Raw genomic sequence first — 18,344 nt, forward strand, 5'->3', positions numbered from 1 at the left:
CTGGTACCTTGCCTGTGTTTGTTGTGTATCAGATATTTAACTAATTGTCCAGCGATTGCTTATTCTTCAGAAGCCTGCAGATTAATAGTCATCCCTATTTTATAGTTGAGTTAACTTTCCTCAGCTGATATACCCAAGAAGAGATATGAGAATCAATGGAAATGAGCCAGCTATTACTCATAGCATGTGGATATGTTGAAAACATAATACTGGTTTAAAATCACACATTAAACCGGGTGGTAGTGGCACACTCCTTTAATCCCAGTACTCAGGAGGCAGAGGCAGTGACTTCTGGACCTCAGTGAGTTTGAGGCCAGCCTGGTTTACAAGAGCTAGTTCCAGGACAGCCAAAACGCATGCATGCACGCACACACACACACACACACACACACACACACACACACAGAGAGAGAGAGAGAGAGAGAGAGAGAGAGAGAGAGAGAGAGAGAAGGAGAAGGGTTCCTTCCTTCTGATTCCATTCATAGAAAACTCAGGGTAAACAGAATGAAGCTATGATGCTGTCACATAGCAGCTTCCCCCAAAAGTGGGGCTGATGAGAAGAAGCACACAGAGAGCCTTACACGTCCTGGCGAAGCTCCCTAGTTCAGTCTGAGTAGTCTGTTATATGGGACTTTATGATTATTTCAATTGAACTACACTTTATATTCTATGCACATTCCTTTAAATAAAATAACCTCTTGTATGCGCGTTTTTAACATGAATGCTATGAAGATAAAATGTTAGACAGACATAGTAACTATCAAGATCTATCAAGTGCTACATTGTCTTTCCTTATATGAAAAAATTTGGGCTCAGAGCACTGAAATATTCAAGTTTCGTCTTCATTTGATTTTTACCAGGGTATGTAATGAAGACTTTCAGTGTCAAGCCTTTCAGACCAAAGTGTGCCCTCAAGGTGTTTTCTGTGTAATGATGCAGGAAGGGGAAACAGGGTATTGTGTACCAAAGGACTTCTGCTTTTCTAACACTGTGATCCAGAAGAGGCATGTATTTACTCTACACAGACTGTGCATTTTGTCCTCAGTGCAACCACTTCCCCTTTCTAGACTTCTAAGCCAGGACTTGTTGGGAAGCCGCTGTGCTTTGTCCTCGATAGGAATGTGACATGCACAGGAACTTGCCATTTCCCCTTAACGAGAAGTTGTGAAAACTACTAGTGACTTAGGTCATCTATTGCATTGTAAGGTATGTGATGGGGTTATGCAGATGAAATAAGTCAGTTCACAGACTGAGTGTGCCTCTTTATTCTTAGGTCTTTGGTGCACTAGCATCTGAGCCATTTAAAGTAAGCGATGGCTTCTATGGCACTGGAGAAACCTTTGTTTTTACCTTCTGTCCAGAATTTGAGGTAAGAAAAGTTATTTCAACATTACAAGAATATAAAAAGGAGATATTATGAAAACTCATGCAGGCTAATTGGTAGAACATATCAGCTGATAAATTCTTGATAGTTACAGATTTCATCTGCATTTGTGCTTATGCTCAAACCTTTTGGTTACATATAGCATCTGATAGATGTGATAATTTATTCATCACATGCAGCCGAAATGTCATAGCATTAGTGAAATTTGTGACAACAGTCTTCAGTAACTTGTGACAACAGTCTTAAGTGACTTGCCAAAATGAAGAATGCACAGGCAAAGAGGAAGCTTTGGGAGCTTTTAGGAAACATGGAGGCCTCCCTTTGTCATATATATATGCAAATCTGCAAGCAGAATATTGTAAGCAGCAGGAGAATGGGTACTGTTCCTAAGGCCCGGGAATGTTACCATTGTAAAGCTGGAAGACGACAGTGTCACCCAGAAGCCATGGCCCTGTCGAGAGCACCGAGCTTGAGAAATAACAGGAAGGAGCCTGAACTAGAGTGTCCATTCCCTGTGACTTAATACACAAAAAAATAATAAAATAAAAACCTAGATTGAAAGAGACATGTGTGCGCACTTGGCCGTGCACGCTCCTTTACAGTAATATTGAGAAACATGATAAAGATGAGACACTGGGGCTATACTAATTAGTTTAGGTAAAATTCCTATAAAAATGGAATTAAATATATATGAATATAATGTTGGGGTTTGGGAAACAGTTCAATGGTTAAGGTTCTCAGCAATCATGCAGATCTGAGTTTGCACCCCCAGCATTCTTAAAAGCTGGGCTTGCTTACACGTGCTTATTACCTCAACAGTAGAGGATTAAAACAGTTGGCCCCTCCTGACATCATAGCCAACCAGTCTTGGTAAATTGGTAAGTTTCTGGTTTACTGAGAGACCCTGCCTCAGAGCCATAAGGCTGAGAGCCATAGAGGAAGAGACCTGATACACGGCTCTACCCTCAACATGCATGTTCTTGGGCATGTAGCCCTGCTGTATAGTTTTCTTTTCAGATTTCTCAAGTGTTTCAATTTGGAAAATCATAAACATCGTTAATCTAAAAACAATGAACAGGAAATTTGTGCCCCCAGAAAGATCTTTGCCCTGTAGCGATTTTCAAACTTGTGTTCATTGTTAGAAGAAAAACTAGTGTCAGAAGAGAGAGGTGCGGATGAAGGGCTCTGGTGTGAATAGCAGTGGAGAGTTAGGTGCAGTCAGCCGCCCATGGACCTTCAAACAAATCAGAAACAATGAAACCCGGAGGACCAGAGCCTTTCCTGCTGAACCTTGATGCTGTTGTGTCTGTTGTGTATGCTCCCTTGAGTCTGGGAGAGCTAACTGGTGACTGTTTTCCACTATATATTCAACACCTTTGTTTTCATCTATATAGGTCTTTAAGTGGACAGGAGATAATATGTTTTTTATCAAGGGAGACATGGATTCGTTAGCATTTGGTGGTGGAGGGTAAGTCTCATGAACATTTCACTAGGAGATTCTTAAAGAATATGTTTATATTTTTTACAAAAGAAGTTATCTTTGGAAATTTTGATATTAGAATCTATACTTGAATATCATTGCAGATTATGTTTTTAAGGTACTTCGTATAATACTTTATATAGTTGGTAAAGTATTTTTTTTTTTATTTTAAAACGTTGGCTAGCTGATTTCCATAAGACCTATCTTTTGCTTTACTATTCATTGATTGGATCTTTGAAATTTGAAATTTAACTACTCTAAATCCCTAATGTCTCAAATATTCAAGTACACACGGCCATCTGTTGTCTCTCATTGTATGGGGAAAAGCTGCAGTTTTCTTGCATTCTCTGGTCATAATTTGGATCTGTATTTCAGACAATTGTAAAAGTTTGTTTTCCTGTATTAAGGTTTAGCAACACCATCTTCAGAGTTTTTGTTTTTCTTCATTAGAATCAGCCCATTTATTTTTGCTCTTTCAGCCTAAAACTGCTACAAAAAACCTCTTTTCTTCATATTCTGATATTCTAATTTTGTTTAGTCTTATGGTGTTTAAAGGTAGCCTCTTCTGTTACCTTTGTAGTGTGTTCTTCTCAGTAGTGCATTTCTCAGTAGTGCTCACACCGTCCTTACACACCTGCCTTCCATGTGTTCTTCTCTGTAGTGCTCACACCGTCCTCTCACACCTGCCTTCCATGTGTTCTTCTCTGTAGTGCTCACACCGTCCTCTCACACCTGCCTTCCATGTGTTCTTCTCTGTAGTGCTCACACCGTCCTCTCACACCTGCCTTCCATGTGTTCTTCTCTGTAGTGCTCACACCGTCCTCTCACACCTGCCTTCCATGTGTTCTTCTCTGTAGTGCTCACACCGTCCTCTCACACCTGCCTTCCATGTGTTTTCTCTGTAGTGCTCACACCGTCCTCTCACACCTGCCTTCCATGTGTTTTCTCTGTAGTGCTCACACCGTCCTCTCACACCTGCCTTCCATGTTGTTCCCAGTGCTTGAAAAAGGATCCCAGCCTCATGTCTCTTATCCATTTAGTCTTCTTCTGTTGCTTGCGTCTGAAAAATCTACCAGCATTCTTTTCCGACAGTTAGCATGTTAGAGAAGTAGCCCAACAGAAATTCTAGTTGCTTGTAAAATACTTCTAAGTGTCTAGAATAAATGAGGTGTTTTTGCTATACCTTTAACATTAATTCTCATTTTGTAAATTTTAACACCTGCAAGAGAACCAGATTAAAACTCTCCATGTAGGGATGTAGTTCATTGGTAGAGTGCCCACCTAAAAATCAGAACTGAACACTGCCCCAAGAAAGTATAAAATTAAAATAAAATAGAATAATAAAATAGTAAAGAAATACTTATTATACCAAATGCCAAAAGCTAATTATATAAGGAAGTAAATTTTAGTGTGCTTAATTTATTCCTTAATGTGTATGATAAGTGATTTTATAATCAGAACAGAATTCTTGCTTGTGTGTCATACGGAAAAGGAATAGGGGAGGTCTAGAGAAGGTCCCGGTCCCGGAGCTGGTGGACTTTGCAAAGCACATTGATCACTTTATAATCGAGGGTGTGAGTATTAATAGTTGTTGTTCTGATGTGTTTCAGCGGAGAATTTGCCCTTTGGCTTGATGGAGATCTCTACCATGGAAGAAGCCATTCCTGTAAAACGTTTGGGAATCATACGCTTTCGAAGAAGGAAGATTTCTTTATCCAAGACATTGAAATCTGGGCTTTTGAATAAATGCAGTGCTCTCCGTCTTAGCAGGACATCAGCCCAAACCTGAACTGACAAAGCATTGTTTGGAATGTTCAAGAAGCAATACAATTAACATGTCACTGTGCTTTCAAGTCAGTCATTTGCCATTTACTGCAGCTATAATTTTGGAGTTTATTTTTCGAATCATGTTTCTGTCCCAGAGCTCTTCTGTTCGCACCATGGCCTGGGTTCCCGTAGTATGACAGCTGGGTGGAATTTGGTCAGCATATTGCAGCGTTTTGATCATGGAGGCCACCACATTTCCAGTTCCTGTGCTCTCAGTCTCCCAATTGAATGGTGCTCTGTTGCTCAGCTTTTTTTTAAATCTGTAGTGTTTCTTGTTATAGAGCAGTGCACTTGGGGCAGTGAGGAAATGGGTCAAGGTGCTGTGTATCTGGTGAGCTGACGAAAGTGTCGTTGGGACCGCTTATCCTCTTCTTCTGAGTGAGAAACCACATGCCAAAATAACGTCTGCTTCATAGCCCTCTAGTTCTGACTGACTGCAGCGTTCTCTTTACTCTGTGTAACCATTCTCAATTTCATTTGAAGACAATGAAATTTGAAGAGAAGTCTGATTGGCATGGACTACAGCACACATGATATGCAGGTTTGGGCTCATGTTGTCATCACTGAGTTATCAGATAAAGAGTTACAAATTGACAGAGGAGAAATTGATGATTCTATTGGATTTAATATATTAAGCAAGTAATACTATTTACATATTTGTAGCTTAATAGGGCATTAACATAAGTACAAAATCTAAAACCTGCATATTTCTTCAACATTGTGTCCGATACACTGTTTCACAGTTCTCTTGTTTTAGCCTTGTTGCATACCAGCTCCCCAAATACATTTTTGTTTTGTTTTCTTTTTTATCCTCAAAGGAAAAAAATGTTTTGAAATAAAAACTTGTTTTTTTAAAAGTGGTATATGTTATTAGTTACCATTAGCACCTGCTCTTATACAAGGGCGGTGACTGTAGTAGACAATACTGTAACTCAGTAGACGTGATGAATGTGCAAGCTTATGTCAAGTGGCCTCAAAAAACGAAAAGATAGAATAAACTAGCAGCTGTATCTTCTCTCATAGGAAACCAACAATAAGCCATCGTGGCAACATCCGTCAGTTTAATTCCAGAGCTTCATGTTATGCAAAGAATAAATCCTGCTGTTATACATGTGGCAGTGACTGTGTGCTGAAAACTCAGCTGTCCCACACCAACGTTGTATATCTTGTAAATTGATGTTTAAAGATAGTTTTGTTCTTATAGAAAGTGTTGACTGCCAGGTTGCTTATAGCACTTTAAATTATTCTGAAAATGAAATTATGAGCCAAGTATATTGGCTTAAGTAGTTTTAGTTATATAACTTAAAAAAATATACCTAGTTCTTTTGGGAAAAGTCTAGATAATTATCTAAAGAAAGCATAATGTTAATTAAAATCTCTGGTGTTCTATGACATGCTGTTTCTGAAGATTATGAATAGAAACACAGGACATCATTTCCTCGTCTGTGTATAGCTCTCATTACATAATAGGTAATAGTATCTAGGGTAAATGTTTATAATATAGGGAACTGTAAATAAATGTATCCTTTTCCCTTTGGTCTTCCACAGCAGTATTATTGTCTTTGTGGAGGTGACTAATCATAAATCTTTAAAACATCCTGTAATGGATTTCAATTACAACAACGTCATAGAGATGTATACTAAATAAAATTAAATGCATAAATGCAAACGAGTTTGGATTTATTCAATAATCGAGTTATTTCCATATCTAAGAACTGGTCATAAGCACGTCACTGTCTCCTGACAAGTGCCCTGCTAGCACACTGTTGATGTGGCAACAGGAAGTGACAGAGGTTCAAATTCAGTTAGAGGTAGCAGTCCTATTTAGAATGGAGAGTCACTTATTAGCAGTAATGCAAGGGGTTTGAAGTGTTGGGGGAAGGTAGAGAGTGTATAACATAAATCCCAGTATTGTAAAGAGCCCTATGCACTACACCAAACAGTTTCTTATTTTTTAATCTCACCGAGCTTTTGAGAACATTAGCATGGAGAAATAACATGGAGAGATGTGTGCTTTAGGGAAAATCTTTGTGAAAAAAAAATAGTTTAATAGAGGTAAAAGCTAGAGATGGTAGGAAAAACAAACAAGTCTGTTGTAGAATCTAGAGAGAGGAAAACGGTGAGGCCTCAATAAGAACAAAAATGGTGGTAAAGCAAGAAGTATAGACTCGAAAGAGGTGTAAGAACCCAGCCTGACAAGAGCTGGCTACCAACTTGGTGTCAGCGTTCAAAGATAGCTATGGCTGTCTCTCTCTCTCTCTCTCTCTCTCTCTCTCTCTTTCTATCTATCTTAGAAAGTTAGAAAGATAGATAGATAGATAGATAGATAGATAGATAGATAGATAGATAGATAGATAGATATGATGCCCAAAATAAAGGTAAATTTTTTGAATATCCTTAAGGTTTGACTTAAGAACTCACTTGTATTAATATCTTCAAGTTGCCAGTGTATAAAGAGGAAAAATGCATATGTAGGTGTTGACATCCACAGAACCTAGCCCCTAGTATAGTAGTATGAGAAATTATTAATTTTAAAGAAACATTCGATGTTCTATTCCAAAATATTAAGTTTTTAAAATAAACAACATGATTTTCCTGTAGATGAAGAGCCCTTGGAGATTGTAGACCTGATTTAAAATAGGGTTCCTGAAAGTTTTTTTTTTTTTTTTTTTTTTTTTTTTTTTTTTTTTTTTTTTTTTTTTTTTTTGGTTTGGTTTTGTTTGTTTTGGTCATCAAAGTAATATTAACCAGCAAAAGAAAAGGCTATAAGCTTCCCTCTCCAGTTATTAAAAAAACCCAAAAAACAAAACAAAACAACAAAAAAACCAAATTGGACCTAGAGTAGGTGACACAAAATAAATATATGAGCAAAAAAATCATTATAATTTTAAATGGATACAAAACAGAATCTGAAAATAATCAGTTTCGCTTATTAGAAAAATTAACATGAACAAAAGATCGCTATTAAGAAAAGAATAAAAGTGGCCTTAACAGAGGTCAAGAGGTAAGAGGGATACTGTGAATATCATTGTATTGATAAACTTGGCAGTATGTGGGAAATAGAGAAACTCTTCCGAAAAGCATCATTCGGAAGCCTGGTAAGAAAAGTTTTTTTAAAAAAAAAAACTCATGTACAAGAGTGTCCTACAGACCGTTCCAGACCCAGATAGGTAATTTTACGTATTTAAGTATTAATGGCAGACTTAGATAAAGCCCTCCAGAATGAAAAGAAGGTTCCTTTCTGAGACCAAAGTGTTCAAACCTTATAAGCTTTGGTGGTGGTGGTTTAAAAGCTAAGTCAAAACTAAAAGCTGGTACATTCTTGGACATTCTGGTAAGGTATCAACTCCTCTCTTCATTAGTTTCTTCTCATTCCTGCGTAAAGTTGATTTTATTATTTCTTAATGCCCTTATTTCTAAAATATCTTGATGAACATTTACACACATATAACCTAGTTTGCATGCATATGTGATGTGGGATTCCTCTCCGTATGCTATGAATATGTTTATTGCCATTGGTTAATAAAGAAGCTGCTTTTGGCCAATGGCTTAACAGAATATAGCCAGGCTGGAAAATACATATACATACATACATACATACATACATACACACACACACACACACACACACACACACACACACACACACACACACACATATGGGAGTAGGAAGAGTCAGAAGAAGCCATGTAGCCACCCAAGGAGAAAAATGCATGTGGGAACCTATTGGAACTTTGCCAGTAGGCCATGACCTCATAGTGTTTCAAAGATTAATAAATGGGTTAATTTAAAATATAAGAGTTAGCCAGAAATACTCTTAAGCTATTGGCCAAACAGTATTGTAATTAATATAGTTTCTGTCTGATTATTTTGGGTCTGTGCAACCAGAAAATGAACGAGCGACCTCCGACTACACATATGTATTTCTCTACTGCTTAAATTTTACCTTCAAGAGAAATTTGGCAAGTAGAAGTTACCGAAGTTTAGGTATGATGTAATCCTGTCGGGTTCTGCCATGCGCCGCATATCTGAGCAGGAAGTAATTCATTGCGATGATAGAAGCTTCTCTGAAACCTTGAAGTAGCTCAGGTCGGACTATAAATTAAAAGCCATTGATTGTGCACTAGGAAATGTCCTGGGTACCAGGGATGAAGTGGGGACATCTGTATTGAGGGACCACTTCAGCCCGGGTCACGTGGCTTATCTTACAATGCCTTAATGAAAAGAGTGAGCAGAAAGAGGTGGAACAAAATCCTAGCTTTCAGAGAATTTTAACTGTACCATGAAGAAATGGCTCTGATAATTCTGCATTCTTTCTGTTGATAATTGGGACGGCAGCTGGTATTTCAAAGGGAATGAAAAACCAACCAACAAACAGCGAGTGTGGCTATGATCTTGCTACACATATGGGAGGAGAAAATCAGGGAGTGAGCAGAGGGAGCAGGGGAATGAGCTTGGGAATCAGGCATCAGCAACTTGCAGACATTCAGGTGGAGGCTGTAAAGGGCCTGCCGGTACAGACACCAGGGAGGACTGAAAACTGAAAGGAAAATTTTGGGGGTTGGGAAATCAAGTCCATGCTACTAGGAATTTAGAACTATATACGATATATAATTATTTTATTGACTTTGTTATTATAATAGGTCTTTCCATTATAATTATATTAGCTTGTTTGCTAAGCTTTCTTAGCATATTTTCTTTTTGGTGAAAATGTTTTTAAGTTTTCAAGTCTGAATTTCCCTGTCCTTTAGAGAATATTTTTGGATTTAATGTCAGGAAATATTATAGGACTAATGGTCTTACAATTCAATATTAAGCACAATAAAAATAGAATAAGGTAAAAAAAAAAAGTACAAATAATTAACCCATTAGGTTGCTGTGGTGAAGCCTTGCAAGCTGCCTGCTCGGATGCCCCTGACGTGTAGCATTATCCTCCAAGGATTCTAGTTTCTGACTCGTCAAGCATTATTCAGAATTCATGACTGTTTGCTTTCTTAGCAGAAGGGGTAAGAGTTCTGAGTCCTACAGAATTCCAGATCACCTAGAATGATTGCTGTACCACAAGAAATGCTGAGGATCAGGAAAGCACTGTCTCTGAAAGACAGAAACCAAGCAGGGTATGGATGTGATCTCACTTTGCCATGCACTAGGGAAAGGGTTCCCCGGGTATTCTTGAGTCCAGACAAGTAGACCTTTGGATCATGTCATCCTGGAGCCTGCAGAGATGACGACGTGGGAGCTCCTGAAGCCTTGGGTGAAATGCTGGTACTCGGAATATTGCAACTTCACCTCTGGATTTGGAATCTAACCCAAATAATCATACAAAATAACAAAAGATGTAGCCGCTCTCCCTCCGCTGTGTTCTCCTCAGTTCTGACATGGTTCCACTGACCACACATGCGTGCCGTGCATAGGGAGTTTCACTAGAAATACTAGTCATGACTAATAACTCAAAAAGTATAGAAAAAAGGTATATGTTTCCTTTAAAATATTGGAATTCTCTGAAGCAGTCATTCTTGGCAATCTCTAGTTTAATCTGTAGCTTGTCTAACATGCAGCAGTTATGGATTCCTGTTATTTTGAGATATAATTGGACATTTTTTGTATTTAATGCAAAGCATAACTTAATTTTAGCAGCTTTCTTTGATGTTTTGTTTTGTGTTTGTGTGTGTTGAGTGTGTGTGTGTGTGTGTGTGTGTGTGAGAGAGAGAGAGAGAGAGAGAGAGAGAGAGAGAGAGAGAGAGAGAGAGAGAGAGAAACTTATGTTTTGTGGCCTTTTCTTTGTTGGTACAGAAAGGGAAAATGTCTCAGTTTTAAATTCAGTGGTTCTGTAAGATTTTTCCAGTGAACATCTACTTCATAGAATTTCTGTATTTCTTGTTCTTTGCGCATCGATTGCATCATGGAAGCAGGCATTACTCATCAAGGCTTTAGGCAAAAATCAACCTTGTTGATGAAGCTGAGCCCCACACCTCCACTCCCTGGTCATGTGCTTTCTTGCTTGGTCATGAGGCCGCCGATGGCATCTGTTTCTAAGTGACTTGCTCAAGTCGAAAGAGAAAGGCTGACTGAAGGAACTTCGGCATCTTATTGAGTGCCTACTTTTGTTTATGCACCAAAGGTGATCCTATAACTTTTTAACGGACTGAGGAATATTCTGGTAAGTAAGCGTGTGCTTTCTGGGCAGGTCTGAGGCTCTGGGTCTGAGTCCTCACATGCTATAAAGTAGGAATAATCACATAGAAGCCTCCAATCCCAGCATTAAAGAGGTAGAGGCCCACGTATCAGGGGTTTGAAGTCACCTTTAGCGAAATAGAATTTGAGGCTAGTTTAGCCCAACGATTATCTTTTTCTTTTTTTAGAAAAAAAAAGCAATTAAATTTTATCCAATTTAAATGAATTTTGCCCCTAAAAATGACTGATATTGTGATGTTGTTTTACGTTATCTAAAGGTCAGTTTATTTAAACATGTTTAAATCTGTAATAATTTCATCAGTGAAGGCCAATATTTTTGCCTAAAAAGGTAAGTGAAATTTAAAATATCAATATATTGGTTTTGTATTAAAGTCTGTATACTTCTAAAATGTTCTGAGTGTGTTTTTATTGCAATCTTTATGTTGTAACCTCAGAAATAGTACCAAAAGCCATTTGTAAAAAAATCATTTAATATTGATAACATAACATTCCAGCACAGCTTGCCTTTGTACTTACTATTCCTACATTATTTAACTAAGTTGATTTCCCTGAGAACTTACTCAAGGAGAGTAATCAGAACGTGGTCGTCTCTGCCTTGCCATAGCATCTCCCCTTCAAAGTGCACCAGTCCGTGTTTCCTAGCACGCATGAGGATGCCCACCACTTTATCTGAAATGCGAACATATCTATCAAAGAGTTCTCCGAAGGTCACCTGGACCTTGCCATCTCGTCTGTGGCGAGCCATCGTGCGGATAACGAAGCACAGCTCCATGATTTCCCGATAGATGTGTTCCTCGGCTCGCTTGGCCCTCTCGGCTGTCTTGCTTCCCTCCTTGGGACGGCCGTAGCCCTCGTCTCCCTTGTGAAGCCGAGTGGACATGGCCAGGTCATAGTCAAATTCATCACTGAAGGGATTGAGTTTCTGCGACTGTATGTGTTCATTGGCCCACTGCTGCCACCTCCCTTTCAGGCTGTCCACTTGGCTGTATTTCCGGTGGGCCTTACAGTTGAGTGTCTCTGTGTATCTGTTCGCCCTGAAGGAGAGAAGGTGGAGAAGCAAGGTAGACACACGAACAGCAAGGGTCAGTTAGTTCCCTTTGTGCCTCCCATGTGCATGCATCTGAGTGTAAGTCTTATAGTCCCTGTTATGACAAAATGCATGTTACTCCTTACAAAGAAAAATTGAAAATTTTCCATCATACTTTATATCCTAGGCTGCTTTCTCTGTAACATCGATAGATTAAACACTAATGATATTAAACTCATGTTTAAAATAAAACCCAAAACCTCTCTCACCTATAGTATAAAAGTATGTTTCTAATACATTTTATGTTATGAACATTCCTGAGCTGGAACCAGTTCTCAGGGCTTCTGAAACTAGTTATTTCCTAAACACATATTTGGTACTACTAAACAGACTGGAGTAGTTATGCGTAGAATTGTATTGGGACCATTGGAGTCCTGGCCTCCAGCTGCTCTTCCCTGCTAGAGATCTTTACTTTCCTTCTGATTTGAGTTACTGAAAGCTGTGTCAAAGTTGTTTACCAGCTCTGCTTCACGAGCATGCGTTGCCTTGGCCTTGAGGATCAGAGGATAAGGTTTTCACCTGTTGACCCACCTGACAGTTGGGTATATAAGCCTCTGTGGTGCTCTTGAATAAAGAGCTTCTTACCAGTGACTAGAGGTCCGTGTCTCTGTCTCTCTGTGTGTTAGTGTGTTTCAACCTCCAGCCCCTTGCCCAAAGCTTGCGAACTGTATGGTAGCGCATAGAGCGCAGACAGGCATTGTGCACTGCAGAACTGTGTGCATTTTTCCTTTGAGAGCCGATTTACATGAGCGTTAGTGTTGTACACAATTTTTTAAGACATCAGGTTGCACAAACAGAAAACACTTGCTGACAGAATACTGGATGGGTAATATTTCAGTCAGCTGTAGCGATGACGGAACTGAAGCCAAGAAGATTACAGACTGCCCTAAAGACAAAACTATTAAATGAGGACTAAAACTGGAATTTGAAGCCAAGTTAAGACGCCACAAGAGGTCAGAATGAAACTCTTAAGAAATACTACTTGAGGCCAGGCAGTAGTGGCATACACCTTTAATCCCATCACTGGGGAGGTAGAGGCAGGAGGATTTCTGTGAGTTTAAGGCCAGTCTGGTCTACAGAGCGAGTTCCAGGACAAGCTGCAAAGCTACAGAAAAACCCTGTTTCAGAAAGAAACTAAAAAAAACAAAACTGCTTTAGTGTATAGCAGAGGAAGGATTCTGCAAAACCGAAGCTAAAAATCAGTGTCATATGCCACCAGCATTTAGTGATAGCATATAATAGATGGTTGATTTTCAAAGCCTGTGTGTGTGTGCCTACATGGGTGGAGATGAGGATATATATGTGTGTGTGTGTGTGTGTGTGTGTGTGTGTGTGTGTTCCCCTGAATTTTGGAATGCATTGTTTTATTAGAACTACAAACCCAGTTCTTGAAACAATGCATTATGATAAAAGATGCAGACTCAGTTTTCAAATCGCTAAATTTTGTACTTGAAAAACTCCTCTGTTGCTTCTGTATCTCCAATTTAGTAGACTTTGTAAAAGAAAAAAATTACCCCATCTTCCTAATGCAGCCACCTTTATTCTGTGGAGCACTAAGTGGCCTCATGTCTGGAAGCATAGGGACTGAAGATAGGAAAAGACGTTCTTGAGTTATCTATCAGAGGCATGACAGGACTCTGAGCACTCAGAACTCACTGCTCTCAACTCAGAGTGCACCAGGTTTATCTGTCAGTGTACAAACTTGCCAAATTCTGCTCAGATGGCAAATGGCCCAGTGAATCACAGTAACTGTTTCTAAGGTTTTCCAGTCCCCTATCCCTCTGCTCCCAAGCTCTGTTATGTCAGGAAATCCCTGAGTTGATGACACTCATCGCATCATCCTGGTGCCAGGAGACAAATGTTTGTTCTCCTTCCATAAGGAAGAGATTCATGCAGCCCACTGAGTGCAGACACCAGATCTGTTTAAGTACAATAAAGTCATCAGAGAAAGAAAGAGCATCCACTAGATGGCGAAATTTCACTAACTCCCATGTTGATGTTTCAAAAGTCCTGTGACTGGTCTCACTGGCAGGTTAGGACTGGAAGGGAAGGCTCTGATGTAACACTTTCTTAGCCGTGCGGAGAAGAACATGCAGCAAGGTTAACTGGGAAAACAGCACACAATACTATACATCACAAGCTTATTGCAGTCCCTTAAGTTTGAAACAGTTCTAAACAACGCATTGAAGTGGACAAGATTTTACTCAGCCCCACTGAAGCTAGCTATCACCCGTATGCCATCAGCTGCCTGATCTCCTTCCCAGTGTAGCCTGCAAAATCTTGGAAGAGTAAACGTATCTCTGAGAGCTCAGTGGTGAAGACAGGTGTAATCTAACGATCGTAGCTAGCTCAAAGAAAAACATCTGTGGCGTATTTGAAAATAAGCATCCATCTAGCAACAAAGCATGAGATATTTCTGAAGGTGTGATGCAGTAGTCTCATTTGCACAAACTTGGGAGCTAATGCCTGGCTGCTCAGCTACTCCATCTATCCTTTACATGATACCACCTACGCGCTCTTTGCGTAGCCGTTGGATAGTGGGAAACGCACCCTAAAGGACATTTGCCAAGAGAATCCAGGGAACATCAAGTTGCATTTGTAACGAAAGTGTAGAGGCACCAGGCTGAAGAGTTCATTGATGTTATGCACAAATGAAAAAATATTACATTGGCATCCAGATGAGCAATTGAACTCATGACCTCCTTAAATAGTGGGTATTCTTATTTTGTAATTTTTTTTAAAGGGAAAGGTATAGTAGAAAACTTTATGCTACCATCAGGAGGCGATTTCTTTAAACTTCATGTTCTATGACTTTCTGGTTTTTAAGGTGTAATTTCTGTTTTCTTCTTTGATTTAGGAACTTAGGTGCCCTAAGTATTGGAACTCAATATTGTTTTGGAATAAGAGTTAATGTTGGTTTGGAAGCCAATTATCTTTTAAATGAAGCATTTTCTAAATCTTATATCATTGTCATATTGTGATTCACTGAAATAAGAGAAAATGGAGCAAAACAAAAATTAGAAAATAAGTATAGCCATACGTGTTGGCACACTGCTTTAATCCCAGCACTCAGGAGGCAGAGGCAGGTGGATCTCTGTGAGTTCGAAGTCAGCCTGGTCTACAGAGTGAGTTCCAGGACAGGAGAGTTGTTACACAGATTAACCTGCCTTGAACAACTAACTAAACAAATAACTCTATTTTAAAATTGTGAACCACTTGGAATGCATATGCTGCAAAGGGTCTTTTCTATGCCAACAACATCTTGTATGGATGGCTTTGTATCTTGAACTGTTAAAAGTGTGAAAGGGCCAGCGTTAAATTGGAATTAGAAATTCTGATGTCCTAGGTATCTTTTAGGTCACTGTATACAATAATATCATGTTTTGTATGCTTTAAAGTTTCAGGTGAAAAGGGTTTAGATCAGTGGTTATCGACCTGTGTGTTGTGGCCCCTTTGGGGGTTGAACAACCATTTCACAGGGCTCACCTAAGACCATCAGAAAACACAAATAATTACCTTTTGATTCATAGCAGTAGCAAAATTACAGTTATGAAGTAGCATCAAAAATCATTTTATGGTTATGGGGGTCACCACAACAGGAAGAACTGTTTTAAAGGGTTGCAGCATTAGGAAGGCTGACAACCACTGCTTTAGATTGATCTTTGCAAAGATAATATAGAGTATAAATGGACAGCAGGCAATTACCATGTCACCCATAGATTAGGAAACCAGCACTCAAATGTTCTCTGCCTGTGCAGTTTCTCATAGCCAACAATTATTTCCTCTCTGAGAATATGCAAAATGATTAATCGTACCAGATGTGATAGGCAAAGTACCTTGGAAAGTTTAGCTTTATTAGCAGAAACATTTTTCCTAATCTGTCCACTCTAAAACCGGCTTGTTCTTAATGCTGCTTTCCTACCTGAATGCAGCTTATTAGTAGTGTAGTGTCAACATGGAAACCAATTTTATCATGGTTCTCTCCTTTGGGGAGTAACTACTTGAATAAGTTATTAAATGGCAATAAAATGAACAGAAAATAAAATGACCAGGAGTTTTATATATAATGTATTTCAATGGAATGGTTCTGGAAAGTTCTCTAATAAATGTCCTTCACCCAAATCCCAGCTTCAGTATGACATGTGGCTTAAGAGTGAATTTCCTAGCCCACATTTGGGATATTTATGAAGAGAGTTGGTTGTGCTGCCCCCACCGGAAAGGCAGTGAGTGCCCTACTGTCTTGAACCTCGGCTCCCTGCCCCACAACACAGGGAAATGCTGGTGAGACTTGCTCCTCTGTGCATTGGCACTACCCAGGGATTATCAATAGTTGATTAATGGATCATCGGGATCACACATGCCAGGATTATGTAAAAGACAGGGCCTTTGTGGCTGGTCAGCAGCTATGATCTCTGTTCTCTTTTCTAACAGGCTTGAGATCCAGGCCTCCGATTCTTCCTACAAATTGGTAACCAATTCAAAGTCCAAGGAAAGCATTCTTTTTACTAGAATGGGCGGAGGGAGCAGGGAGTAAATTCATCAAGCTAGGTTGGAGAGATGGCTCAGTGCGTAACAGTTCTTTCTATGCAAAAATGAAGACCTGAGCTTGAATCACATAAAAATAAAATAAAAACACACATAGGCATGGTCAATCCTGTAATCCGGCACTGAGAAGCAGACAGGCAGATTCTTTGGTGCTGGCTGGTCAGCCAGATGAGCTCCCGGCTCAGTGAGACCTTGTCTTGTACAGAAAAGTGGAGGGCCACAGAGCAAGACACCTGGCATACTTCTCCCGCCTCCACACCCATGTGTAGGGGTTTGTGTGCAAATGAGCCTACACATACACATGTGCATACATGCACACACACAAAAGCCATTATTTTGTCTCTTTTAAAGCCTTCAACATAGTTGTCCTAAAACCCTGTACTTTGGAGGTCACTGAGCTCAATTAAGCTGACGTTTGGCTTTATGCTAAGGGAATGCGTGAAGGCAAAGCTCTGATTCAGCCTTTCCTGCTGCCCCACTTGTGACTTTGGTGTGTCTTGGTTTCTGGGTGTCTCCTTTTCTGACCCTATACTATACACATCAGAAAAGGGGTCGACATCCAAATTGAACTCAGAAACTGGAGGATAGTGTTGACGTCTGGTCCCACTTGTTGGTGAGACAGTAAACAGCATGGACCAGAAGGGACACATCTTAAATTAGGACTGTCCTTGCAGGCCAGAGGTGTGCCTGCCCTAAAGGACTCAGTCTAACTATCCATCCATCCCCTTCCCTCCGTATTTATGTTACTGGCTGGAACTCTTTAGTAATTGAGGCACAACGGGTCAAGGATGTAATCACTTACTGGGAGGGCAAGGGGCGCTTGATCCTGGCAGCAGTCACTGGCACCGCCTCCTGTTCGGGTCTCTCCTCCGTGTCCCCTCCGTAGCCACTGTCCTCCGTGTCTATGCTGTCACTCTTCCACGAGGGTTCGTCCTGTTCCATCACTTTCCAGCCTTGGGTCAGCTCGGACACCAGGTTAGTGCATTTTCTTCTCCGTGTTGGCGACTCACGGCTGAGGAGGAGCCTGTCAATGTCGTTCTCCGGCTGAACAGCTTCAGACGGACCCCCGTCGTTCTCATACCTGTGGCTCAGGTAGTTCATATCTCCTCCTCTCTCATAAGCCTTGCTGACAACTGTTTTGGTCACCTCTTTTCTCTTGATGCAGGAGACCTCAGAGGCGTCCTCTGAGGGTTGTCCACTTCCATGTCCATCTGGCTTTGGAGATGGAGGTTCGGGGGCATGCTGGTGAGGACTGGGGCATGCTACTGGCTTAGGAGTGTGCGGTGGGTCGTTGGTCGCTCCAGGCAGCCAGCCTGCAGGCTCCTGGGCCTGCCTGGTGCTATTCTCATTTGCCCACTGCTGCCAACCGCGAGCCAAGTTGATAACCAGGGTTGCTGTGCGTACCTTCCGGAGGGCACTCTTGGCGGGCCCCGCCTCCCTTTCATTTTCTCCAGGAGCCATGCTACCTGTTTCTTCTCTGCCGGCAGTCTGGGCCCTGGCTAAGGAGGGAACGTGTGTGAGAGAGAGGCGCTTGGGATTTAAATAGAAGCAGAGTGTGAGTGGGAAGGGGAGCCCGTGAGGGTGGAAACTATTCAAAGCATTTCTTGCCATGATTCGGTGCCATCTCCGTGACGGTGTTCTGTTTTTAAACCCTGACAGGCCCCGTTTCATCACAGCAGAGGGACATCTCTGGTGGCAGAGGACACCGGTATGTTTCTTCCTCTCTTCTCCAAGTACCAGAATGGAAAGTACTAGATTGCGTCATGCGCTCAGCTTTCTGCTTTTCCTTGACCTTAAAAGATGACCCTACCATTTATAGGAGCATA

General features: G+C 40.5%; 2 protein-coding genes across 9 annotated transcripts in view; one reads left to right on the forward strand and one right to left on the reverse strand.

Annotated features, from left to right (window-relative positions):
• Window positions 1-6,360, forward strand: part of Oxr1 (oxidation resistance 1) — a 349,606-nt gene extending 343,246 nt beyond the window's left edge. For all 8 annotated transcript variants that reach the window (XM_042055790.1, XM_038343582.2, XM_042055789.1 and 5 more), the window contains 3 exons: window positions 1,274-1,369; window positions 2,779-2,852; window positions 4,475-6,360. In XM_042055790.1, coding sequence (XP_041911724.1) covers window positions 1,274-1,369; window positions 2,779-2,852; window positions 4,475-4,610 — 306 coding nt within the window. In that variant the 3' untranslated portion in view covers window positions 4,611-6,360. The remainder of the gene's footprint in view (window positions 1-1,273; window positions 1,370-2,778; window positions 2,853-4,474) is intronic.
• Window positions 6,361-11,442: 5,082 nt separating this feature from the next.
• Abra (actin binding Rho activating protein) lies at window positions 11,443-17,979 on the reverse strand. The gene is made up of 2 exons (XM_038344221.1): window positions 17,321-17,979; window positions 11,443-11,920 (listed from the first exon to the last, which is right to left on the reverse strand). The coding sequence occupies exons 1-2, from the start codon at window positions 17,977-17,979 to the stop codon at window positions 11,443-11,445; spliced, it is 1,137 nt and encodes a 378-aa protein (XP_038200149.1).
• Between the last annotated feature and the right edge of the window lie 365 nt (window positions 17,980-18,344).

This window comes from Arvicola amphibius, chromosome 9 (assembly GCF_903992535.2).
Source record: "Arvicola amphibius chromosome 9, mArvAmp1.2, whole genome shotgun sequence".
Lineage (NCBI taxonomy): Eukaryota > Metazoa > Chordata > Mammalia > Rodentia > Cricetidae > Arvicola > Arvicola amphibius.

Bases quoted from the DNA above. Each gene is read 5' to 3' on its own strand.
- Abra (XM_038344221.1), bottom strand. From the start codon at position 17,979: ATGGCTCCTGGAGAAAATGAAAGGGAGGCGGGGCCCGCCAAGAGTGCC. The intron at 11,921-17,320 runs GTAAGTGATTAC...TCTCTCCTTCAG, and splicing joins AAGCGCCCCTTGCCCTCCCA to GGCGAACAGATACACAGAGA.